Source organism: Musa acuminata, chromosome BXJ3-6, assembly GCF_036884655.1.
Source record: "Musa acuminata AAA Group cultivar baxijiao chromosome BXJ3-6, Cavendish_Baxijiao_AAA, whole genome shotgun sequence".
Lineage (NCBI taxonomy): Eukaryota > Viridiplantae > Streptophyta > Magnoliopsida > Zingiberales > Musaceae > Musa > Musa acuminata.
In genome coordinates, this window is record NC_088354.1 from 35,759,663 (window position 1) to 35,786,215 (window position 26,553).

At 38.0% G+C, this 26,553-nt stretch overlaps 3 protein-coding genes, 1 long non-coding RNA gene and 1 other non-coding gene across 10 annotated transcripts; 2 read left to right on the forward strand and 3 right to left on the reverse strand.

Annotated features, from left to right (window-relative positions):
- Positions 1–178: 178 nt before the first annotated feature.
- Positions 179–12,329, reverse strand: LOC103989349 (uncharacterized). Of its 2 annotated transcripts, none has more exons than XM_009408163.3 (14): positions 12,203–12,329; positions 8,259–8,406; positions 7,820–8,174; positions 7,552–7,738; positions 7,242–7,476; positions 7,087–7,155; positions 6,891–6,992; positions 6,710–6,750; positions 4,386–4,519; positions 4,249–4,312; positions 4,042–4,138; positions 3,849–3,964; positions 688–713; positions 179–584 (listed from the first exon to the last, which is right to left on the reverse strand). In XM_009408163.3, the coding sequence occupies exons 2-14, from the start codon at positions 8,296–8,298 to the stop codon at positions 488–490; spliced, it is 1,563 nt and encodes a 520-aa protein (XP_009406438.2). In that variant the 5' UTR covers positions 8,299–8,406; positions 12,203–12,329; the 3' UTR covers positions 179–487. The 2 variants fall into 2 exon arrangements, with proteins under 2 accessions (XP_009406438.2, XP_009406439.2); XM_009408164.3 differs by having other exon boundaries at positions 8,259–8,401; positions 12,203–12,323.
- A 3,682-nt stretch (positions 12,330–16,011) lies between these two features.
- On the forward strand, positions 16,012–18,041 carry LOC135641557 (transcription factor bHLH153-like). Of its 3 annotated transcripts, none has more exons than XM_065156991.1 (6): positions 16,012–16,353; positions 16,411–17,167; positions 17,224–17,307; positions 17,402–17,467; positions 17,545–17,592; positions 17,714–18,041. In XM_065156991.1, the coding sequence occupies exons 2-6, from the start codon at positions 17,060–17,062 to the stop codon at positions 17,837–17,839; spliced, it is 432 nt and encodes a 143-aa protein (XP_065013063.1). In that variant the 5' UTR covers positions 16,012–16,353; positions 16,411–17,059; the 3' UTR covers positions 17,840–18,041. The 3 variants fall into 3 exon arrangements, with proteins under 3 accessions (XP_065013063.1, XP_065013064.1, XP_065013065.1); XM_065156992.1 differs by having other exon boundaries at positions 16,013–16,353; positions 17,024–17,167; XM_065156993.1 differs by having other exon boundaries at positions 16,054–17,167; positions 17,242–17,307.
- A 340-nt stretch (positions 18,042–18,381) lies between these two features.
- LOC135641556 (calmodulin-like protein 3) lies at positions 18,382–19,632 on the reverse strand. The gene has a single exon (XM_065156990.1). It carries the CDS (start codon positions 18,980–18,982, stop codon positions 18,530–18,532), a length of 453 nt encoding a protein of 150 aa, XP_065013062.1. The 5' UTR covers positions 18,983–19,632; the 3' UTR covers positions 18,382–18,529.
- TRNAT-UGU (transfer RNA threonine (anticodon UGU)) lies at positions 19,577–19,648 on the reverse strand. Its single transcript has one exon. It is a non-coding gene; the product is annotated as a tRNA-Thr (tRNA).
- Positions 19,649–24,172: 4,524 nt separating this feature from the next.
- On the forward strand, positions 24,173–26,472 carry LOC135586028 (uncharacterized). Of its 3 annotated transcripts, none has more exons than XR_001978784.2 (3): positions 24,274–24,756; positions 25,064–26,058; positions 26,132–26,472. It is a non-coding gene; the product is annotated as an uncharacterized LOC135586028 (long non-coding RNA). The 3 variants fall into 3 exon arrangements; XR_010497330.1 differs by having other exon boundaries at positions 25,064–26,053; XR_010497328.1 differs by lacking the exon at positions 26,132–26,472 and having other exon boundaries at positions 24,173–24,756; positions 25,064–25,768.
- Positions 26,473–26,553: the final 81 nt, after the last annotated feature.

Sequence of the window (26,553 nt, forward strand, 5' to 3'; positions counted from 1 at the left end):
ATGTTGCCATGCGAGTGTCATAAGAGATATTCATCTCATAAATATCAAAATACAATGAAGATATCACCAATAAATATATATATATATATATATATATATATATATATATATATATATATATTCATCTCGTATGTATATATAAATTTTCCATAGGTCATCGTTCATTTAACTCACAGCATATGAAATGTTTCCTGGTGATATTTAATGGTTCACAAATATATTGTTGGCGTATGAACTAAAAAGAGCTCCAATTACAGAGGGTCAAGAATGATAAAAACTTCATAATGTGACACTATTCCTCTTCCGAAATGAAATTATTTAAGAAATCCATGTTTTTAATAATAACTAACAGAAAATTTAGTGGTCACAACCACACTCGCCAATTGGATGATTATTGCCATTCCGTAATAACCTTCTTGGAGCTCAGATTCGACCGAGGCAAATGTCCGCAGGTTGGGGCGCAGCAACAGAAATAGCAAAACCAAGATCAGCTGCTACTGGCAGCAGCTGATGCTTCTGCGGCCTTTTTCTCTTTCTGCTTCTCACGGCGCTTTTTGTTTCGCAATGCATTTTTGCTCATCTCCCTGAATATACAGACGGCATGGTGATTAGTCCAGTATGATAGGAAGGAGGTTGAAATGAAAACTTAACCAAAGAGAGAACGACGATGATGACAGAGGAACTTACTCTGAAGGGGCCGTTCCTCCGAAAAGCTGCCAGTTAAAAGAGGAAAGTACCATTAAACATCTCCCATCATTGAATAATATGCAATATTGAATAATATGCAATAGTGGGCCTAATATACTAATATACATTCTTCAAGATATGATCTTACAGCCATATATTTAAGCGGCTCGAGGTACAAACTATACTAACTTTTGTTATGTACTAAATAATGCAAATGAAGAAAAAATTTGCACACGATATCGCACCACCTGACAAGTGACAAGCATTTGGAAAAAAGCTAAATAGTAAAGACACCGTGGTTACTTTCACTAACTGAACTTCAATTAACCAAAGTGGAGATCATTACCTCTCTTTTTATATGCCACAACTACAGATTTTGCTCATGAACTGCTTACTAGTTCCACTAGTTATTTGAGAGTAAAAACATTTTGCAGTAGCACTGAAAGTTATTACAGAAACCAACTAAAAATTATTTTTCTTATAAACAGAATGTTATCAACAGCAACCAATAATACAATGGTGAACAAAGCAAAAGAGAGGCCATAATCAAATTTGACAGCTACAGATATTCTAGTCTAAGAAATTCAATAAATTAGAGAAATAGATGTCGAAGAATCTATCAACTAATTTCATGCAGATGCAATGTGATCAAGTGATTCCAAGCACTGAACCAGAATAATAATTTCATATTCATAAGTTCAAATGTATTAACAGGAATTTTGCCAATACTGACACACTAAATAACCCAGTTTGATATTTAGGAATGTATAACAAAGATCCTAGGAAGACAGTCGTGTTCTCTTAAATTCCAGGGGTGACAGAAGACACAACCATGTGGTGAATGTAGCTGAAACTGATTTTAAGAATGAACAGGAACTCTAATGTCAGACCAGGAAAACTACCAGCATTAGTACAACACTGGAATTATGTGGGAAAATCTAAACAATGAGCAAACTGTTGGTCATTACCAAATATAATAAAAATGATTCAGAAGAATGATCATAGTTTCACCAGCATGGCATTCTATTTGAGATTGAATGGAGACCATAGACACCCCATATTGGCATTCTATTAAAAAAATTTTAACATATGAATTGTTGAAAGAACACCTCACGCTTTACCATTCTCTATTACTAGAATTTGCACAAGAATTTGACTAGGGGCGAATATTTGATTGTTTTAAGTAATGGAAAAGCACGATTGCTTATGGTACAAGAAACAAACATCGTAGTTACGGAACACCTCACACTTAACCATTCTCTAGTACTAGTATTGGCACAATAATTTAACCTTGGTACAAGAAATTTTCAAGTAAAGAAAAGCACAGGTGCCTATGGTACAAGAAAGAAACACCATAGTGATAGAACATAATTCTCATAATATATCAATTCAAAAATCAGGAGAATAGGGCAAATGTTTTCACCATCATAGTGAACAACAGACTTGTGATTCAATTTTGTTGTCATTGCAATCTTTTGCCAAGAAAACAAAAAATAATGCCAATGCCAACATTATCAGTGTTGTCACAGTGCCCAACAGTATCAACGTTGTCACTGGTAAATCACCTTAATATGCTCCCCTGGATCGCCATACGTTAGTACATACAATACTTTCACTTATAAATTGTTTAATTTGAGATAATATGTATAGACTTTAAATTTTCAAATTCCTTATTCCAATTGTTTATGCAAAATGTAATATAGTTTTTAAGTATTCTTGAATATCTTAACATCATTAGACTAGAAAACAAAGTGTGTTAACATGTTAATTTTCCAATGATAGCATATATGAGATAACTATAACATTATATATGTACAAAAAAAAAAAAAAAAAGGATGAAATGAGTTATCTTAAAATTTGTATCTATGTTACCACCTGTGTGCCTAGTCACTTGGACTATAGGACAGGCACATTGTGTAGGTCTAGATAATTTGACAATTGTGATAAGTACAAATGTCCTTTGGGTAAACCATCCAACTATTATTACAACTAAACATAGTCTAGTTACAGCATAATACACCATACGCTGAGAAATGAAAAGAAAAGAAAGAAAGAAATAAGATATAAGCAAAAAAAAAAAAAGAAGAGGAAGACACCTGGCATATATAGCCTTCTATAGTTACAATTGTGATAAGTACAAATGTCCTTTGGGTAAACCATCTAACTATTATTACAACTAAACATAGTCTGGTTACAGCATAATACACCATACACCGAGAAATAAAAAGAAAAGAAAGAAAGAAGATATAAGCAAAAAAAAAAAAGAGGAAAACGTCTGGCGTATATAGCCTTCTATAGTTAGCATGTGTACCCAGAGTCATAGAATGCAAAATGTTCCTCTAAACCTCTTTTTTAATACCATATTTTTCAGTTCATTTGACAAAGATATCTTTCTAAGACATCCAAGGATGGAACAAAAGTGTTTGTCTCCCTTTTGGTGTTATACAAGCAAGAGTAAATATGAGCCTGATCTCGAAACCATCATCTAGCTATGCTTCAGTGTCCAAAAGATGTTTGTACAAGATCCATTCTTCCATGGCAGGCTAGGTCAATATTGGAAGTATTTGAGTTATTTGTCTCATTAGCTAATAACAATGTTATGGGGTGAACCCAATGCACGAACCTCGACTCTAGTTAATTCATGGGCACTAGCAGAATAAAGTGTATGCACCAAAAAACAGGAGAAGTTGTTTAAGAGAGCTATAGATGCGATATGCACATAGTAAGTTGCAAGGATATAAATTAAAAGACACTTTTTTGTTGGTTTTGTATGCAAATGAATAAATAAAAGAGATTCAGGATTCTGCCTCTAGGCTTTAGGATATCATTAGTCAAGAGTGTCAAAGAATAGTTCACACTTAAAAGTTTTCATCTTATGCAATAAGTTTTCCTACCTGTTTCATTGACTATGTTATTAGCTGATAACCTATGATTCTGATGGTTCCATGATTCCATCACTGCTAACATAAATACAATGTAATCCATCTGTTGTATGTAAAACTAAGGATTGCTGCCATCCACAAATAGGAATGATCAATACAGAACTGAAGAAACTATATTTGAGAGTTATAACCAGTCAAGACCAGTAATCTCCACAACTTGATTGTAAAATTATGATACAAACATATTAACTTGAACAAGAGCATGAGAAACATAAATACCTCTGCCTTCACTGAAGCAGCATTTTTAGCATGGGGTGGGCGGTATGCAGCTGGTTTTTGCACACTGCTAGCTTGAATGTTGCTTCTTGTCTCTGATGATGATTTTGGAACTTGAACTGAAACAATCAATATAACCAAACTGAGCCAAGTAGAATGATTATGTTGTCAACGTAGCACTTGTGAAAAATGCAACCTTTCTTTTCATTATTATCAATCTTCAAAGTTTCAACAGACTTGACAAGCTCATTTATATCATCAAACCGTTCAGGTGCCTCTGGCTTCCAGTCGGCCTGCATCAATAGAGTGGGCCATTATGAATAGTTCATCAACTAATTTTAGGTATGGCAATTCTATGGGATTTAAATATAAATTGGCATGCTAAAGAAAGATGATCAGATACCTGATACAACTTACTGAACATCTTTTTAAAATAAAGGGACCCATCATATCGGAAGATTTTTATCCTTAAAAGAGAAAATTGAGCATTAACCACAAGGGTATAGTGAAAACAAGAAATAAGTGAAAGTTTGAAAATACCCATTGTCTATCTGTAGTCTTGGTGCTGTTGTGGCAGTCATGAAATACTGTCCATCAGGAGACCATTCACTGGTCACTGACCATTCTGCTTTTGTTGTTCCAAGCAACTTCTTTTCTGTATAGTCCCAAAATGCCTATGGAAAAGGAAAGAAAATGAACAATGACTGAACAAAAGTACATTAGAAGATAGATATATCAGTTCATGCTGAAGTGATAAGAACCAAAGTATGCAATTTCGTACCGTATCGGAGTTTCGACGTTCGCTCGATATGGTACGAAACTGTATACCAAGCGGTATACCGTTCGGTATACCGCTCGGTATATATATATACGTCGCCTCTCTCTTCTCCCAGGTGGGGTGACATCGTCTCGTTTATATATATAATATTATATATATTTATATATATATATATATTTTTTTTTTATAAAAGGCGACGTCGCCTTTTCCTTCTCCCATGCGGGGCGACGTAGCCGAGGCGACACGACGTCACCTCGTTTATATATATATATAAGGCGACGTCGCGTCACCTCGACGACGTCGCCTTTTATAAAATATTTATATATAAATATTTTTATATATTAATATATATATATATATATATATATATATATTTCGTTCCGTCCGGTAACGGGTGGTCCATGTACCAGTAAGCTGATGGACCGGTACGTACCGCCCGTACCCGACGATATTATTTGAAATTGCATACCTTGATAAGAACTGTGTTAACCTCGTAAGGTGAAGCGGCTATGAGCAAGGAAAGCTTATCTGTCGTCTAGGATAAAGTGTTTGCTTTGGAAAGCTGAGTCAGCAGTATTTCTAGGATGAAGTGTTTGATTCCATAAATAGGAACTTAGAATCCACCCAATCTCTCAACTAATTCTCTTAATCCTCATTTATTAAATTTCAACATTTCTCTACTGTTTACTTGTCATAACTATAAGATTCTAACCTACAAGTTTCTGTTAACTACAATCCTCAATAGCCTCGTCACAATAATAATCACGATTGCTATCTAATCCTCAATTATAATTCAGCATCAATGAGATCATATCAGTGTTGCGATGCACAGCTGGATTACATCATCTGTCACCAACCAGCTAAGCTCGCATGGGTATATAGCATGGGCCAAATGAACTGGTCCAGAAGGGCTAGGATAGCCCCAACGATCAGCATCTAGGGAATATAAAGAGTCACTTCCTGACCAAAGGAAATGGTTCAAAAACACCCTTTACTCAGATCAGATAGGGAACTGACAGAAGGAGAAATCCCATATGGAGAAACCATGGTCAAACCAACAAAGGGCCAGTAGAGCAGCATTCCTAAAGGTAGGTTACTCTTTTATTATTTATTAAATACTGTTTAGGGTTTTGATCATAAACAATAGAGACGACATTTTGAGCCTCCGTGGTAGCTTGTTGGACTATGTTTTCATTCTAATGCAACAATAACTTTTGCTCCCCCTCTTTCTTGCCCTATATTTCCCTAAATCTCTTTCTGGAAGCTTCTCTTCTCAAATTGAAGTAGCATCTTGTAGTTCTAATTCCTAATACTTCAGCTAGAGACATGGACCCAACAATCATGGTAAAATGAGAAAACATGACAGTGGAACAGAAAATGCCAAAAAAATCTCATCCAACTCTTCAAATGCCTCAGAAGTGTGGCCATCGATTTCCCACAAGCAGAAGGAATGTGCTGATGTCATCACACTTTTCCAGCCCTCCTTGCTTTTTTTCCTTCTATTATATAGTTTCATTTTGTATACATGATGAATCTTCCAAGCAGGAAAGCAATTTCAACTATTCCAGTAATTATTCTGTGGTCCAATGAAGGCATTTTCACTCAAGGCACTAGCAGGGATTATTGCCACCATCAGACAATTAGATTTATTTCTCAACATGGGATACTTATGCCAGGTTGAGGATGACTTCTGAGAATCCATTGTAGCAACACCTTACATCAACGCAGATATATGCCTTATTAAAGGACTATTAGGTGTAGACTCCCGCTGGTCCAAGCAGCATCCGTCACATACGTAAATGCTAAGTTAAAATTTATATGCTACATATCAGACATTTCAAAACAATAAAGGGTGGAATTATTGTGAATTCCATAAAGGGAGGACAAAACTGCTGAAAGAAAGTTACCAAGGGAAAACAACACTTTGTGAATGAAGTAATCAAGCATAACTTACAAGCCTAAACGTTTTGGGGTGGCTATGGATCAAGCATACCATGATGAACATAAATTGAAAATGAAAGAGCAATTAACTAGTGTCATGAAACAAACAAACAGAATAAATGCATTTACCATCCCTAAAACATACCATGTCACCAGGCAAATTGCCAAAGCCAGCCAAACATATAACTGAAACAAAAAAGAAGTTAAGGAAACAAGAATGAGCTGATGCACAAGGCATCTCACTTAGTGAACTGCCCAGTAAATAATACATACAGAGCGCCTTGTATCAACATTAACAAGTTACCAGATTAATAACTGAAGGATACGTCTTCCTTTTGGGTTGAATCTAATTGTGTTGTAAGAACCTTGACCAAGCTCGAGTAGTGGATTGCATTTCCTGTCAAATATTGTTGCTCTTGCAGGCATGACTGAGACAAGTGAAGGATCAAACAGAAGCTAGACAAGCCATCAACAATTGAAATGCAGAAAGAAGTAGGAAAACAAGAAAGACAAGAAGGATACATCCATAAACAACAGCAAACTCTAAGCCTGAATAAGACCACTGAACATCATGCACGGGTCCCTCTTTTCCTGTCATTTTCTTGCAGCAATCAAGCCAGTTGACTTTGCTATTACCAGGGATTATAAGAATGAGAGACTTAACAATAAAGACTTACGAAGAGGAACAAGTCCCTCGTGACTTCCATCAGTTGTTAAATAGTTCAATTTTGATTCACCGTAGTAACTCTGGTTGCTTTTATCAACATCAGATTGAGCAACTACTAGAACTCCAGATGAAATCTTGTTCCAATGCAATGCCACTGTGGAACAACGAAAGAAACTCCGCCTCGCAATTGGCTGAGTTTGCGCATCCTTACTACAAGAAAAGATCTGAGCACTGGCAGGAATACCCTGAGCAAGAAGACAAATGTTTTCAGAATGAACTTTTTGCCAAAATATTTTACTAGATAGATTAGGATTAAGAACCTTTGATTCCGGTACAAATGCTGCAATGTAATGCCCAGGAGCCTTTGACAGCTCAATTGCAGCAATACCAGGTAGTCTTAATCTATGAATAATTCCTTTAGAGAAATCCTTCGAGTCAAAAAACTGTATCTCATTTGTTGCCATTCGACAGGCAACAGATTCGTCGGAGGTGAATATAATCGATGGCCTGAGAATTTAACCAACATTAAATAAGCAGCATTTCACGTATTACACCCTATACAGAGGGGGAAAAGTCACAAATGCAAACCATGTGGTCTTAGACATATTTTTCTGGAAATGCTGATAAACAGCTGCACCAGTCTGTACTTCCCACAGCACAACATTTTTATCCTGTGGTGTAGTGGCTTTATGGAATGTTTGGAGATAGGTCCCACATGGAGACAAAGTGGCAGCAAGAAGGGAGGGTATGTCAAAGGATCTGATCTCAGTGGAGCTGCAACAATCTAGAACACTGATGACAGTATTGCTTTTGGTCACCATAAGCCTATATCCATTTTCACTGAACCTTGCAGCGGTACAAGGAACTTTCTCAAGTTTGACAAGCGGCTGGCCATTGCTGAATGGAGGTCCTTTCCAGATGGAGAACACTTCTGGTTCTCGTGCTTAAGTAATAAAAAGAATAACATGGACAAAGAATTAGTAACACAAGCATAGGAGAAAATTATACAAAAGCTACAAAAGTGTACCTAGTATCTCCAATGTTGGTGATTGAACAAGAGAAGACATTGGACCCTTATTCTAGTGTAAACTTCAAAGGGTTTTAAAAAGAAGTCAGTCTTCAGCTTTAAGCAGTTCTGGTATCTTGCAAACTTGATCAGAAAAGCAGTACCTATTCTGCATAAAGTTATGAGACCATAATGATTTGATGACAAGCTACCAAACATATACAGAAAAATCTACAAAATACCAAATTCCATTGGTGATAAAGATATCAAATGGATTTAGAAATCCTTATTGGATATGTCCACATTTAGGCTTTTTAAGTAGGGATTTCTTATTTCCTATTTATTTCTCCTTGCAATTTAACAACCTCCTGTAAGATTACATCTCTATTTCAATCTGACTAACAATACAAGTAATTAGGCCATGTGGCCAGGGTTGAAGCCTACGAATTTATCCAAAACATATCAATCTTAAGACCAACTTGTAATCCAGACCATGTTCCCTGGTTGGAACTTTTACAGTTTATTGAAAACAAATCAATCTTAAGACATGTATTACGCTTCACCAACATGACTAATGTCAGTTCTAGCCAAAATTATGACTTTATCCCTATGTATGGTCTTGAATAACAAAAGCTGTCTGTCTCCATTTTACTGCAACATCTCCCACAAACACACAATAAACATCTTGGTATATGCCACTTAAACCATGAGTCTACATCTTTTACACATGTTTACAGTTTACAAAACATTATAAAGAGACATGTATAGGATGGTTAAGAGTTGTATTCCAGCACATTTTACTGTTGCTGACAAGCATTAACTTTTCCTAGCATGTCCTGTGCCAATAACACGGAAAGTAGTCTACATCATTTAGATAATTTATATTTAAGATTTAAAATAACCATCAAGAATCATCTGCGAGAAATGAAACATGAACACGATTATGAAATTAAACCATTGAAACATGTTGATGATTATTTCACTGTTTACTACACAATTGACTAATCCAATAAACACTAAACATGGACCATCCATGTATGATCTTGATTGGTGAAGTAATCTATGAAGACAACAACATAGGCATGCACCAATATGAATAGATTAGATCTGTTTGCATCCCAAACACAGCTCTTGTTACATCCCAAATAAAAAAAAACCCATCATTTTATTATTCATAATTTATAGAAGACTTTTTTATATCTTTGAATTCAAATCCTTGTCTCTACAACACTAAATATTTTTTAAGTGCAAAAACATCACATCTTCTTAGTAGGGCCACAAGTGACGAAAAAGTCTTCTCCACCGAAGCCCTAGATCTATTACAAAGTAGTAAGTTACTCTGAAAATAAATATAGGATAAAAATACATCAACAACCACACATACTGATAAGAACCTCTAAAAATCCATAAAAATAATAAATACATTCGTGCAATATATACAAATGTCAACAATTTAATATGAAATGATAACATATCAATTCATTATAAAACTCATATATCAGAAAAACAATGATAATTCTTATGCAATAAACAAAGTCATGCATTAGTCACATGCAACTCATCTCGATGACATTCATAACAGTCAAATAACAAAGGCACACATCACACTAATGGTGCACCCTTCCAACAACGAATGGAGATGCATACTTTATGGGATGGATTCCTCCCAATAGCGACTGAAGAGAACCCATATCGCACTTCCAATAACGGATGAAGTGGTATCCCTCACCCGCTCATGTGGAGACACGTTGCTCCCAACAACGAATAGAGAAACTATCTAATCATTACGTCTGATGGCCCGTTAATCCCGGAAGGGAATCGCCCTACTTGCTCTCAACGAGGATATATAAACAATCATGTTCATTCATTTACACTAATCCATTCATCCATGCATGTATCCAAAAAGTAATATGATAAAATATTATGAGAGACCAAGCTTGATGTATGATCTACTAAACTATGTCCATTGACAGCCCCACACTGTGATGGACCCGTATCTCCTTTCATAGGTTGCACTTTCAATGTGGATGACTCGGTATAGTCACATATACTACATGGTAAACATCACATCAATATCATCAATTTAATCTAAAAAATAAGAAAAAATTAATAATCATTTCCAAATGACTCTTTCAGATAAAACTTTTAAGTTAATCAAATCATAAAGATAAGAGACATTAATATCTTAATAATCCTCAATCAACCAAAACCCTAATTGGAATAGCCTAATTGACTTGACTTAAACCAAACTCAATTCAATTAGGACCTAACGGAACCAACCTTAAATCTTTATAGAATCGGTCTGGAATCACTCTAGACTGGTCTAATTTAGATTTGATTGATTTCAATTAGATCAAGTAGGCTTGAATCGGTCGAGTTGGTGTGGGATCACCCTAAATCGATCAAACCTGCTTGATTCAGTCAACTAATGAGCACAAACTAATATAGAGAAAAGAAATTGGACTATGTTCCATTGTGCTAGCCCAAACCGAACCGACCCACTTGAGCCTTGAACGGGTCACGCGCACCGTACATGCCTGTCCCAAGTAGCAGGCTAGGCAGAGGTACAATGGGCTGGAAAGAGAGGCGACGATGTATCTAGCGACAATCGTATAACTAAGCAGGCTTAACTTTACAAGCTGAGTTGAGCCTTACTCACAAGTTGGACTAAGCCTTACCACTAAACTGGGCCACGCTTGGCTCGCGGGTTGGGTCATGCCTAGCCACATGGGTTGGGTCGTGCCTGGTTATATGAGCTTGACCGTGCTCAGTCACATGAGTTAAATCATACTTGGCTATATGGGTTGCATCGTACCTCGTCATATGGGCTAAGTCATGCTTAGCCTACATGGGTTGAGTCATGTCTAGCCCACAAAGGTTGAGCCATGCCTAACAACATGGGCTGAAATATACCTAGACACATGGGCTAGATCATGCTTGGCCACATTAGCTGAGCTGTACCTAGTCATGTCTAACAACATGGGTTGGACCATACATAGCCACATGGGTTAGATTATGCCTGACCACATGGGTTGGTCTGGCCAATTAACTAAACTATGGTTAGACCCTAATTTTATCCTTCTTATTAAATTAGATTTTAATATTTTCAGAAGTACTTTAATATATTACAAAATAACAGATAACCTCAAATTTATTCTTTTTCATTAAGTAACTAAGTAAAATTCATGATTCAAAATTTAAACTAATTAAATCATAAAAATTCACACATAATTCCTTGAAACATAAATACATCTAAATAAATGTCTTAGAACTATTATTAAATTAACTAATCATTCTAACATCACAATTTAATTATCATTATTTATTAATCATAAAATTTTAAAATTAAAATATTATTAGGTATCATATAAATTATAACAATTCTAATATCAAATATTTTAAAATATAAATAAAATATAATAAGAAAAAAATAGAGCATCCTACCCTTCCTCGAAGATCCTCACCTTGGAGTGTCCTCTCGAGCATGAGGAATAAGGGAGGGAGAGCCTCTTTATATAGGAGAAGATTAGCTCTCCACCAAAGACAAGAAATAATTTATTTTTATTTTTATTTTTATTTTGCTTTCATACACAAAGATGGAATTATAATGTTTATTTCTTATGGTTCACACAAAAAAAAAAAATTTGAACTATTTACTTTCTAAAAATTACGTCACTCATTAGGAAATAAATCAATTGATAATTTAATTAATTGAAAAAATTCTTCCACGTGATTAAGGAAATAAATTTTAATCATTTCTTTAACCATATTATACAAACAAGGAAGTTAATAATTTAAATAAAGTAATAATTTGATTTATGTCAACGGAGAAAAAAAATTCATCGGTGATTACAGCTCGTCCTCGAAAAGTAACTGATTCTAGCTAGCAAGGCCTCGCCAGCAACCATCGAACAACATAAACCCTCACAAGGAAGATAAAGAAAAAGGGGAAATCATTCACATACCGATCGTAGCCGTCAGTGCGCAGATCTCCAGGCCTCTTTCACCTCCGGCCGTCGCTCGACGATCCCGTGTCGTCGCGCTCGGCGTGGAAAGGAACGAGGAAACCCTTCGATAGCTCGCGCCGAAATCAAGTAATCGACCGGGACGGGCACTTATGTGATTGCTGGTTCGGCTCGGTCGATTCTTCCGAACCAGTCCGGTTCGATCACAAATTTGGAGGCGCTCGCTGAACCCGAGTTAGAATACACAGCGTCGGCCGAGCCAAATCCTCTCGTAAGCCTCAAGTAATTAACTTCAATAAACGAATTCTTTTACATACTCCCCAATATAATTTTTAAGTAATTAATTTTTAAATGATATCAATCTCAATTCGAGTTTCAATTAACAAATAATAGCCAATTGACGTTATAAGAATATTTATAATATATGTATACATATATGTAGTTGTCGAAGGTTTAGACTGATTCCTCAATATTCATCATGCAAATAGGGCAAGTGCGAGGAGAATGTTTTGAGCTACAAGAGTACCACCTATTAGTGGTTTACGGGCATCAATGCCATTCGAGCAATGCAAAGATAAGCTTCCTTAAATAGAACTCGATCTTGTTCTTGCTCACAATGAGCTAATTATAGGTTACTCAATATAATTAGATTTCTTTAGCATATTGTTCTCTAAACTTAAAAAATTTATATTAAAATCTTTATAATTATAAAAGTAAAATAACTAATTCTATTTACCGTAATATCATTGGTTTTATTGATGAAAGTACGAAAGCAATAAATAAAAATATAATTTTAATATTTTAATTGGTGATGACTAACGATGTCGGTGGTAGCGAACGACGACGCTACCGAGAGTCACAGGTGGCTATTGTAAATGAGGAGGGAGAGCGACAACGAAAGATGATAATTGTTTTACATCTACATTGACGCAGTTATTGAGCCACGATAGGATTGCTTAGCATCTGCATCAATATTAACGCAATTGCCAGTTGCTCGACAACTATATTGACGTCGATGCAGATGTCAAGTGGTCCTCATTTCTCATCATCATTCTAATTCCTCATCCACAACAGTGACCTACGACTTCGGACGACGTCGTCGTCCATCATCATCAATTGAAACATTGAAATTATCATTTTATTTATTATTTTTATATTTTCATCAATGAAATGAAAGATGTGGGGTTAGATATTCACTTTCATTTCTTTAAATTAAAAACTAAGATATCGATAATTGATAATTAGCCTCTCACAACCCTGGCAACAAAAGACCACATGCCTCCTTCCTTTGGTCAGGGCTATTGGGGGGTCTTCAGCTCAAGCCAATGTAAAGTTTACTGCTGAATCCAGCTCATTAAATGGCAGTCATATGTCCGTGAAATTGATCTCTGACCAGCTACCAAACAGCACTGCAACCAGGACAATCTCACAGAGGTGATAGGTCCCATGTCCTGTTGCCTTCTTCTCCAGGGAGTACACCACTCACATCTCCAACATTGATTGATTGGTGCTATTTTCATGGCAACAACAGACCTTAATTCTGGCAAGAAGAGTGTCGAGTTCAAGTTGCTTTTATGTTGACAGTAGTGTATGTGCTCTGATACATCACCAAGGATGTGAGTTCTCTGGTTCAGGTTCTCCACTTTTGCTGTTAGACCCCTACCCTAAGAACTTACATTTGCTGAAAAAGAACATGATCAGTTCATGTTATTTTGTGAATGGATTAAGTTCAGTTAGCTGCATGTTTGGCAATGTGATGATAAGTATACTTGGTTACAACCAAGTCAAGGTTGGAAGAGATTTGTGGAGAAGTAGCCATCTACAGAGGTAATCAAGGAAGTCGATGATCTGCAATTACACACAGTGACAGCTAATTCCTTCACCCCAATGGATCATGCACCATATCAGATAAAGCTTTCTCGATGATCAATACAATACTGAAGAAACATAAGGTAAGCATGTAACATGGTCTTGTCACCGTCCAAGATACTGCCAAACTTTTAGTGTTGCTTGACAAATTGGACATCATAACAGGATGAAGGTAGAACAGAGGATTGGAAGGTTGACATTTTGTTGTGTTTAGAAGGTAGAACAGAGAGCCATCAGACTGTCAAAAGATCAGATACTGGTTGGCCAAATGCCAGACAATCTAACAATGGTTGGATAGGACAGGAGGAAGAAGAGAAGAAGCTTCCTTTTTTTCCTTCTTTCTACTGGTTGTCATTCTCTCACAAATATCTCAATCAGAGCTCAAAAGAACCTGCATGTTTTTCTATTCCAAATATCTGAAAAAACTGCAATCAAGGCCTAACAAATAAATTTGAGTTTGTGAGAGGAAAAAGGTCCCATCAGTGGTCATCTTGACACTGAAATGTTTTGTTTCATCTTAAACTGGGCAATAAAATTGCGTTCATCAGAGCCTTTTGCAGAGATCAGCAATCAGTATTAAAATGCAGGAGAATCTATCTTGTCCATGCACAGAATAATTATTAACGATGCATCACCCACTAGTAGATCTGTATGCCAGCTTATATTAAACAAAGCTTTATGGTGAGGGTGTGGTGGCTTATTCAAAGCATTATTTCAACATATTTGGTACATATTCTAGACTCATGAGTGCATCATCATGTAGCATCAATCAATGGGAAAACAGAGTGTGTCTCAGAAGGGAGAGTACTTTTTCTTAGAATAAATAGAGTTACTCAAACCCTAATTACTCATATCACAGAGGAATAATCTTACTATTATATCATAACTCATTCTCTAATTGCATTGCTTGGATTATGAAGAAGTTTATCATGATTGGAAGAGAGGTACAATAACTCAAAATTTCATGTAGGTTTTCTCCTCAATATTATCTCTAAGATTGGCAAATTTATTATATCATTGTGATAGAAGATGGTCCAATACCAACAGGAATTGTCTTCCAAACAGAGTTGAAGAGATCAAGCAATAGTTGAAATTTGCTTGTGAGGATTTTGTGCCCCTATCACTGGCACAAATTTATGATACAAGTTTTTATACTTTGAATGTTCCAATTCATAGAAAATTATTTGCATCATATTTTCTTAATTTTTTGATACCTACTAATATTTTTTGCTACTTCATGTAGTCAAACTCAAGAGATTATAAATTAAATCAACCAAATCTATTAAGATGAGGTTTAGCAACTACTACAAAGTAGTTGCAATCTAACTACAAGGCTTTTAGATATGATACCATCTTAATATTTTGAATACTATTGTCTTTATATGAGGACTAAGTCAGTAGATGAAATATGATGATTTATATTCTTAATTATATTTGGGAATTTAAACATTGGCATGAAATAGTCAAAATGCTGACTTTTAGGTTACTTGTATTAACTCCTATTAGAAACTATAATATAGTCAACTTGGGTTTTAATTTTCTATTAGAACTTTGATAGCTATGTTTGTGCTTCAGCATTGTAAATATAGGACAATTTATGAGAGAAACTGAACAATGGAATTTAAACTAGAGATTTGGTTAGATCAATAGAGAAAAATCTTCTTATACTATGAATATTATTCTTGTACAATGATATGATTTTTCTTCGTGAAGATCAACATAATAAATCTTGATCATTCATATTAACTACATAATAGTTAATTGTTCATCATAAACCTAGAAATTTTCTCTCAATCCAAAATGAATTGCTCAGGCAAGCAAGACCAACAGGAGTTTAGCCCTTAAACTGTGAGTTAAACACCTATAGAAATCCAAGCTCAGGCAAAAAAACCAAATTTGATGCTGCAATAAATAGCCCTGACAAACTTCTCCAGAAATCTCAGACTACCCTGCAACCTGATGTTTGAAAGAAAACCTTGGAACCTTGTCATCAATTTCCAGTGGGAGACAAAAGTCTGAAGAGGCAAGAGTTAGACCAAATCTAGAGGATGACATCAAGCCTGAGGGCCCTCCTCTGTGTTGGATATTAGCTGTCACAGAATTCCATGAAGCAATTTGTTTGTATATATCTGCCACTCCTCCTCCCTCTCACTGTCGAGGTTGATTTGGATGGATAGAAGCAGCAGCAGAAGGTGTTGAGCTCCCATGTCTTCAATCTGATCTGATTCTTCCTGCAGCTGCTTCTTGTTGGGCTTTCACACAGCTCTTCTCCTGGGATCCTGGTAAGTCTTGTTCTTGATCTTTAGCTTGAACCAGAACTCATCATCAGCTGTTTGCAGCTATTAGCCTTCAACTTTGATGAGCGAGATTAGGAGCAACCACACCACCAGTTGTGGACCTCGGGATTCATAACTAGGACAGATAGTTGTCAGCTGTTAGCATGGTGGGAAGGATGAGATGTGAGGACAGTGACTGGTCGACCACTTCATAGTACTTCCACAGTAGCATAAATGCCATTCCTGTTGCTTGCAGTCATGGATTTTTAAGGTTAGCTAATGGATTTGAACTCCAACAACAGAGAAGATGAGATTAAAACAGATGAGGAGAAGTGGCAGAATTGAGGTGCCAAGAGCCAAATCTTGAGTAGGTTGAGGCTTAGAATGGTAGAGCACAGAGGGTGGTACAGCTTTAGTCAACATGGGCTCTTGTCTTATTGGTCTATGCCCTCCCTAAGTTTTCAGACCTGTGGGGAAATGGAGAAGGTTCAGTGCATCAATGGCAGATCCAAATAAACAAATTGAGGAAGAGAGACAGGAAGACAGGTGCAACAGAATTGGAGGAGGCAGCAAGACCATTTTGTCAAAGCTTGAGTTCATTCTCATGGATCTCGTTGACTTTGAAACTTGTCCTGTCTAACACATGACTAACACTGGACTGTGTTCTCCAAACCAGAAGAGCAGATAGAAGAGGAGGAGGAAGAAGAAGAAGATGATGATGATGACAGAAGTGGTCGATCACAAACGACGAGGCCACGATGGCTTTGTTCTTGGCAACTTGAGTGGAGAAAAGAGGCTCAAAGCTGCCGTCTCTCCCAAGGTTGGTCTTCTCTTCTCCTCTTCTCTTTCCATGAGATTGATGTCTGTACTCAGCAGGTCAAGATTGGTGTCCAGGAGAAGAAGGACAAGATCGGAGAGCGAGTGTCGAAGCTGCAACAGCTGGTCTCGCCTTTCGGAAAGGTAGGAGAGACATCAACTTGACCTTCTCCACTTCTTGTTCTGTTCGAGATTGCTGTGTTGGAAAGCCAACAGCAAAAGGTTTTGGTGAACGCAGTCGGACACAGCATCTGTTCTTTCCGAGGCCACTGCCTACATCAAATTCTTGCATGATCAACTCCAGGTTCCACCCTTGGCTCCTCCTCTCTCTTAATGCTTCAACAGCAATCATACTCGGTGATAAAGCTGTGTCCATGGCAGGTGCTGAGCGCTCCTTATCTGCAGACGACAGTGACGGGGGAGATGGAGGTGAGCTAATTCTTCCATCAATCACTCCTCTCTTCATCATAGGAAGTACAAGAACAGGAGACAATAATCCTTACCTTGGCATTCGTTTATGCTGATTCATATATCTTGAGATGCAATCTAGGATGGTGAGCATCACAGCCTAAGAAGCCGTGGCCTCTGTCTCGTGCCGGTGGCCTCCACACGCAGAATTGCTCAAAGCAATGGCGCCGATCTATGGGCGCCGGTGAACTCAAACAGATCACCATAAACTACAACAGTGTGATCTTAATATCGGTGACTGCATCTGCAGGTTGAGGAAACATCTTCTCCAGAGCCGGGAAGTGGTGTCGACTTGTTTGCTTGATTGAGATTCTAACTCCAATTCATTTCCTCTTCGGACCTGATAATTCCATTACAGTGTCACTCAATTCAGTGTTGCTCAGATATATTACACCTGTTTGTATATGCCATGATGGTGCCTCTCACTGGATGCTGGAAGCAGCTGCATGCACTTCTAGTAAGATTAGCTCAAGTAGAAGCTGTGAGATTGCATAGAGCCCTATAGTTTGCAGATTTCACTGCAACTGGAGATCTGAACAATTGCATGATAAAAGGATGTTATGATTTCTGTATTGCTAGTAAGAAAAGCTCATGTCACATTTAGTGCACATGGTTCTTCTGAGAAGGCAGTACAGTCTGCCATGGATCAAAACTGAATGCTAGAGATGAAGGCACTTCTTGTTAGCTGGGCAATTTTATATGAATCACTTTAGTTTGGTGATTGTGAGGAACTCAGATTGAATCGATTCACTTCCAAGCAAAGAAGAGATCAACATGAAGCCAAAAGCTCAAGATCTTGTTGTTGTCTTCTTTCTTAAAGAAGATTCTTTCCTGATCAGTATCTACAACCCTATGTAACAAAGAGCTTCTCCATCTCTGTCCACGGCAGCCAATGCTACTAACTCAAGCCTTCGAATCCTCCCCCCTTCATCATCTGCTTAAATTCCTTGAAGTCCACCATCCCATCCCGGTCGTCGTCCACCTTGTTTATCATCTTCCTGCAGTCCTCCGCGGTCCTGCCTTGCTTGAGGCCGAGCGAGGCGAGCACCAGCCGCAGCTCCTCCACGGTGATGAACCCGTCCCCGTTGCGGTCGAACACGTCGAACGCCTCGCGCATGTCCTCCTCCTCGTCCCGCTCGTCCATGATGCTGCAGCAGAGCGTCCCGAACTCCTCCATGTCGACGCACCCGTCCCCGTTGGCGTCGATCCGCTCCATCATCGCCGCGACCTCCACCTCCGGGACGTGGATGCCCAGGTTCTGGAGCGAGCCGCTCATCTCCGCCTTCGTGATGCGGCCGTCCCCGTCGCGGTCGAACATCTGGAAGACCCGCCTCAGCTCCGACGGGTCCATCCCGGACGCCCTGGGACAAACGATGAAGGTCCAAAGGAGGAGGACGCGGAGGTCGATGAAGGCAAGCAAACAGAGGTGAGCTTCTTAGGGAACAGAGATGGTTGACACTTGAGCGGTGGCGAGGAATTAGAGGCGGTGAGCGAAGAGCCGCTTTATGGAAGTCATGTCTCTCCTCCTCCTCCTCCTCTTCGTCCTGTGTTGGGCGACCATCGGAGGGAGCCGCTGGGGGGAGCGCGGAATGCGCCAAAGAAGGCGGACGGCCGAAGACGGTCGTCAGATTCGGATCCGGAGACGGAACCGACTCGAATGTGGCGGGCTGGCGCTTCGGCTGTCGGATTCGGATCCACATCGGGATCCGGATGTGGCGGGCTGGCGTTTGCGGTGTCCCTGCAAAATATCTTAATCGGTTTCATCGGACGGTCGACGATGCGGCGAGTATGGCATCGTAGGACGGAGAATCGGGTCCTCAAAAAAGTCAAAATTAAATCCACTCACGAATATTATGGGATGGCTAAAAGATTTTGTAAAGATTAATTACCAACATAATTGTGGTTCTCCGAATGCAACAAAAATAGGAGAACATAACAATCAAATTGCCCTCACGCAGGATCGAACTACGGACCTTCAGTTTACAAGACTGACGCTCTACCACTGAGCTATAAGGGCGATTGATATTTGAGTCCACTAAATATTATTATTCTAAAGAGACAATTAATTTAAAACATCATTCACCTGATTAATGGAGATTTAAATGAAATTAGATGATTACTAACTCCAGATTATGATTATGTGGCATTCAGAAACAGGAAAAAGAAAAGAACAACATTAGAGGCTTTAAATGAACTTACAAACATTGTTGCAATTATCTTAGAAAGATCATTGCAACAATGTTGTAAGATAAATGGATCTCTCAGTTTAGTTGAAGGTGTTTGTCTAGCAAGGGGCTAACTAGATGATAATTTTCAGAAATATTCTCTGAACAATTCCACACAGCTAATTGTGATGAGTCCATTTTAAGCTATTGAATTTTTGACACCTAACATGGGGTGGCATACTTTCTGTATTTAAATATCTGAGGAAGGAAATCATAAATGACAATATTCCCAAATCCATTACAAACAAGTTTTGGGTGTGTGGAGCTATTACTGGCAATCCTTGTTTGTCTAGTGTAGGTCTTGGGCACTGATTTTGGCACACTGTGCCATTTCATGATACACAGTTGAAGGCAGAGAACCAGTGAAAAATAACCTGCTGGGATTCCTAGCCATGATTTCTTCCATATATGATTCTGAATTTAAGCAATACATTGCAAGAAATAAGGCATTATGAGATTATGACCTTTTTCTGTCTCATACCATTGCTGCATCAGATGCAAAACATAATGAGAAGCTCCTGAATGAATTTGACAATAGATGTCATTTGCTGTTGCTTCTCTTTTTATCAATGTTTTCTTGTTATGATTGCATGATACCATAAAGTGAAAATCCTCATTCAAGATATGAAAGCAATTTAGGATACAGAATTCAGAATTCAGATTAATGGATTGCAGTTTTGTCATTGCAGCTATTGGAGATCTATCAGATTAATGGATTGCATGTGTCTTATCCTGCTTGGTTTTCCTGCTTGAAGTCTTCTAATGTGCTTCAACACTACCAAGCAAGCAATGAAGCAGAAAATTGTGTTCAATGTGAGTACTACTAAACTATGGTGGAAGATAAGATCCTGGATTAGATATTTTTATTGGTTGGTCCCATTTGATACCATGTTGGATCAGCAAGATATCAAGTTCTTTTTCACCAAAATGTGCTGTGACAAGCCATCACATTGTATGAGCAACCCAAAGACAGAAAAGTGACAAGAACAAGCTGATACATCTGTGTAAATTTCTTGTCTCATGTGCCTACCATCTACCAATCTGTATGAACTGATAAACGCTTGGAACACAACAAAAAGACCAAGTGGAGTTTGGAAAAAATGATTGTTGATTTGATCCTTAAGTCCAGGTTCATCTCATGGACAGATCTCGGGACCATATTGCTAGCAGCCACAATGATTGTAGACTGTGCTGAATTATTCTCTGAAATAATCTAAGACAAATCTGACTTGAGGGTCCCTGATTCAGTAATGGTGATCATCCTTTGAAACCAATCTACTATTTCTTTCCAATCATGGACTTAATATGGACATTGCAGAGGATGATGCTAACACAATTCTGAGACATCTATCCTGTTTACACACTGAATTAAATGACACAGACCATCTTCTCTGTCTAAAAGATACCTTGATATATCTTTTCTCAGAGTTTGCTTGGATGTATTCTATAAGGTTGTATAAAGGTTTCTCCTAAATTAGTTTTCTTCTTTCATACTGTAATGACTTCCAGTCTGCTAAACCCTTTTTTTGTGGAAAGAGCAAACCATTGTTGGCAGAATCACAACCTTATTGAATAAGGAAATTCTTGTATATCTTATAGCTTGTTGGTACACAAATATTCAATTTAATCCCTTTGTGTTTGAGCTATCATCTAATCCTTTTCTAATCCTATCAATATCAAGTTGGATTTATTTATTCTTTTTCATTGTCACAAGAGGATCCTTTTGTTACTAGATAAGTTGTTTTTTTTTAAGATGGCAAACAGTTACTTAATTATTAGTCAATGAATTATTTTGTCTAACTTCCAACTTCACAGGCAGGAGGGAAATTGAGTTGAAAGGCTAAGAATGAAGTCACAAGAGATGATGAAGCACCAAATTGGACCTCAATTCAAAGAGATGAATGGTCTTGGAATCCTTACATGTTGACTTGCTACAGTCAAGTGTTCAACAAGGGCTGCCCCTTCAAGGTTGAAACTTAAGCTGGTTCAATGGATGATATGGGAAAAGGACGGAATAGGATCACATCTCTTGAGATGACAAAATACTTAGACCAGTTTTGACAAAATACCATTTTTTGAGCAAAGAACACAACTTGACCATGCTATCCTTTTTTTTACTTGTTTTAAGCAATTTACTTATGTTATTTCTTGATCTTGAAGAGACCAATTCTGAGTGTAATTAACTTTAGCTAGATTGATATAAAGAAATATATTTAAAAACATAAAATATCTAAAATTAGAAAAAATACTTTTAGTATATAATGAGTTTTAAAGATTATTGATGTAAATTATAATTTCAACAAACAGCCAATTCATAGTAGCTAATGGATTTTGTTTATTTGCAAGCTTTTAGTGGTTAGAGAGGTATATTAATATATGTGAAAACTTTAATTTAGATGGATAAGTATGCAAATTACTGGCTTTGAAGAATATACATACATGTATATGAATGTTTACCCAAGTAACTTTGAACAAAATCATTAATTTGACCTTGTCTCCTAAAAGGAGTTGGTATTGAGGATATGAATAAACTAACAAGAGAGGAGAAAGAAGCTAAACTTTTGATAATATAGAAAAGAAAAACAGAGCAATGAACAAAAGAAAAATTTTATTAACTAAAAAGTTGATTGGCTTTACAACCCCTCTTCTACTGTTCTCTCAGTTTATTTTGGTACACCCATTAAAGAAGATTATGTCCTTGTTTGATGGAACTAAATCCCTAAAGAATTATAATAGTAGTCTGCCAGAACAATCTCAAGAATTTGTAGTCTTAACAGTTTGTTGTAGGTTGGATTTCTCTACAGGCAATGGTGGGAATTCCATACCACAAAGCTCAAGGAACAGGGAAGAGAAGAAAAAGCACAAAACAAATACACTGCACAACCAAGTCAGTGGCCCAAACTCAATGAGACACACATAGGTACAGTGTCACTGGACAATCTGTGTGTCTTTTGTGGTTCCTTATTCATGTTCTTTGATTCCTTTCTTATGGAATTGTATCTATCTTCTTGTAGGCACTGCTTCAGAATCACAATCTGTACTTGAATCTTTTAAGAAAAATACTGGTCTTTGAACAGTTGTTCTCCATTTATATCCGAAGAAGAAGAAGAAAGGTGAGTTGGATTTCTTTGGATAAATCCAAAATAGGATCAAGAAAGTAGGAAGTTGTAAGCTTTTGCTGGGAGATGGAAAGAAGAAAGGAGCAGTGTGCAGAAGAAGGAAAGCAGGTTGGCAGCTGCTTGGGAGCCACCGTTCCATGGATGAACGCATCGATCTCTGATAACATGCAAATTGGTATACGGAAGCTGAGAGGTACTGAAGCCATTTGGGCAGCATCTTTCCTGCCACTTTCCAGCTAAACTTCCCCACATCTCCTTGTCCTTTTTCACCTTCCTTTTAATGACTTTTTGGTGCCAATTGCCACATGAGTGAGGGAGAGAGAGAGAGAGAGAGTCCTGTTTGGTTTCTGCAACTTCAACATGATCAGACTAAATCACCAAGTTGTAGATGAAGAGTGGTCAATGAGGCAGCAACATCTTGGAATGTCTAACTTGCCATACCAAGATGAGATGCAATTGTGTTAGCAACTACCAAAAGGTAGAATTTTAGCAATTGTGTCAACCAAAACAAAACAAAAAGGAAAAGGTTTGTAGGAGAATCAGAAGTTGAAGGGCTTAACAATAGTATCAAGTACTGCTGAAAGGTATGTGCTGAGAACAATCTGATGAGATGCAAAAAAAAACTTTTGAGGAAGTGAATTCCTGGATCATTTCTTGGCTATTAAAATAAAAAGCTCACTGCAACATATACCATGACAAAATCTTTCAATGTTTGACTTGTAATTGCAGACTCTGCCAACTCAACCTAATGGTGGGTGGATAAGACAACAGGTCTTATGCTAGGTGAGTCAGTCAAACCAGGGAAAAGAAAGTTATATGAAATCAAAACATATATAATTAGCAATTTCATCAAACAAGGCCAAAGTCTATTCTTGAGAAAACAGGACAAATTTTTTGTTCATTTCATAAGATTTGACATGAAGAGGAAATCACACAAAGACAAAAGAAGAGACAATGAAATGAATGGACAAAGAACTAGAGCAAGGCACTCTTCCTACTTTATCCAATTGAGCATTTTAAACAGGAGATATATATATATATATTTCAATGCACAAAAAAAATGTTAAGAAAGTAAAATTATTTTTCATGACTCATAACTCCATCATCCAGATCATAAAGAAGTAATCTTATCATTATATTTAGATATATATGAAAGTGAGTTATTTTAAGCCACATCTTGGAGCATCCTATGAAAGCCCAAGGACCAGGGAATGGAAGTCTTGTTGTGGCTTGGTGATATGATGTAGAAAGAGACAAGAGGGGATTAGAGGAAAATGAAAGATGGCCAGGGGAGAAGAACCTTACACACCAAACTGGCTTCCCTTCTCCCAGAGAGAAAGAAGCATACTTCACCATCCCCCACCACCTGCATGAGGTGAATAATAGTTGAGACCTGGGAGGACAGAATGCAGTGTATCCACCCCAAAGTCTCAAACCTCTTCTTCCTTTCCCTCATCCTCCCACAGATTAGCAAAGGCAGATTGCAGACTTCCTCTCACCAAACTCATGTAGAAAAGAAAAGCAGCATCCGTCCATCTCAGCCTCACTGGAACTGTCTTCTCCTCTGAAGCATACATCTCATCAAACATTCCTGTCACTTGCATTCCTCACCATACTCCCCTCTTCTTACCCTCTCATTAAGCTTCTTTGATTTCCTCCCTCCCTCCCTCCCTCCCTCCCTCCTGATTAGCACAACTGGTCCGATGCGTGATGGATTTGAGTGAGAGTTTCTTTAAGGAAGTCAGCAGCCTGTGCAGTGGTTTCCAAGGAACAACTGAGAGGTATAGTTTCTGACGACTGCTTTTCTTGAAGTAAGTGCTTTCTGATTGGAGGCTCTGCAGCAACATGGATTCCTCAAAGAGACCATTTGTTTCTCACACCATTGTTCTTTCGATTTGTTCAACCTGAAGGAACATAGTTGGTTTCCTGCATCTGTTTGATCTGAAAAGAGCAGCTTTGAAGTTCTTTTCCACTTGTATACTTGCTTTCTGCAATCAAACATGTGCTTGAGGTTGCATTTTGGCCTTTTGCTGGATCAAGATCAAAATTTCCATTATGCTGAAGCTTCTCGATTTGTTCCTGTTTCAGGAAACTAAACATCTGAGCCTATTGAGTACTGTCAACCCGGAAAAATCTGTCTCAGACCACCGAGTTGTCTGCAATCCAAGTGAAGGCCATCACACCATCATATCTCATGAGAAGCGCCATAACTTGCGACCTCATCGTGCTTGTTGCGTTAACCTAAACGCACCATGAACCACTTGAGCTCAGGGTCAAGAACACGAAAGGATGAGATTGATAGTAAACCGAATCGAGCCGGTTCGACAGAAGGCAGAGGGAGGAGGACGAAGAGGCTGGTGAGCGCTTCGAACGCAGACGGCAGAAGGCACCCACCTCGAGAGCCAGAGCACAGAGGCTCCCCTACAAATTACTTCAGCACGGAGTCGTTTGTCGTGATGATCTGCTTGACCGTGTCTCTGCTGATACTGCCTCTCATACTGCCGCCACTGCCGCCGCCACCTTCGATGCTGCTTCTGCTTCCTATAGGCCTACTTGTTGTGCTGATGATCCTAGCTTTCATGCCTTCAGACATAAGAAACATTACTTCCTCTTCCTTGTAGAAATGTTGGGATTTGAGCTACGTCTTTTTCACTCTACTGATAGTTCTACAGAGGTGATTACTAGTTTATGATAGATTGGAACCGAAATGTGGTCACTCTGCTGTACATGAGGTATTTGTATCATATCACATCCACGGAAACTAATCCAAGAAAGGCAAAGAAGGATTTCTTAGTTATTGGTTACAGAGACGATGAACATTTCTTTCTGCTTGACAAGCGTTACCGTAATCCAAATATGCAAGAGATCGATGATGAAGCCATATTGTTGGTCACGAGACATTCGATTTGGAAATGGTATCGGAGGCTCTATTTGTAGTGGGTGGACCAAACCATATGCAATTGAGGGGACTCTGTCTCGGTATTGTCTTGTTCATGGCAGAGGGGGGTAGTCTTTAGTCTTCTCCTGCTGCATGTACTGAGAAATCTGCGTTCTGGACACCACCGAACAGGAACTACTGTAAGGTCTGCAAGAACATCTTCAATCTAAAGTCTTAGCTGCTCGTCAACCTACCACCAAAAACGACTTTGTTTGCAGGGGTTGCTGAAGGCATACTGAAGAGGGGCTGATGACGATGATGATGATGTTGGGATGTTGCATGATCCATGTAAACATGCAAACGAGCGCTACGTTAGAAGTAGAATGTCAACTTTCATGAGAAAGTGACTCAAAGCTGGTCAACGCAGACAACAATAATCATTGCATCTTTGTTGTTATTCTTGCACTGCATCCCACTCTTGTGACTCTCATCTCTTTGTCCTCTGCTCTCAACAAGCCTGGTGGAGCAGGAAAATGGTGTTGGGATAGGATGAGATCCAAGGCTTGTGGCAAGGTGTAAGTGAGGTTCTCTGATGAAGAGCTGACATTGAAATACACGAGTTCAACAACAAAAAGAATCATGTTGTCGATTTCAAATAATTAAATAACTTGTTATTATTGTATAATCGAATTAATATATT

Excerpts from the sequence above, each read along its gene's own strand:
- LOC103989349 (XM_009408163.3), bottom strand. The coding sequence starts at position 8,298 with ATGTCTTCTCTTGTTCAATCACCAACATTGGAGATACTAG. Across the intron at positions 8,175-8,258 it reads ACCAACATTGGAGATACTAG|CACGAGAACCAGAAGTGTTC; the intron begins GTACACTTTTGT and ends TTATTACTTAAG. Across the intron at positions 6,993-7,086 it reads GTTTGCTGTTGTTTATGGAT|TCATGCCTGCAAGAGCAACA; the intron begins GTATCCTTCTTG and ends CACTTGTCTCAG.
- LOC135641557 (XM_065156991.1), top strand. The coding sequence starts at position 17,060 with ATGATGATGATGACAGAAGTGGTCGATCACAAACGACGAGGCCACGAT. Across the intron at positions 17,308-17,401 it reads TGGTCTCGCCTTTCGGAAAG|TCGGACACAGCATCTGTTCT; the intron begins GTAGGAGAGACA and ends TGGTGAACGCAG. Across the intron at positions 17,468-17,544 it reads TCTTGCATGATCAACTCCAG|GTGCTGAGCGCTCCTTATCT; the intron begins GTTCCACCCTTG and ends TGTCCATGGCAG.
- LOC135641556 (XM_065156990.1), bottom strand. The coding sequence starts at position 18,982 with ATGGACCCGTCGGAGCTGAGGCGGGTCTTCCAGATGTTCGACCGCGAC.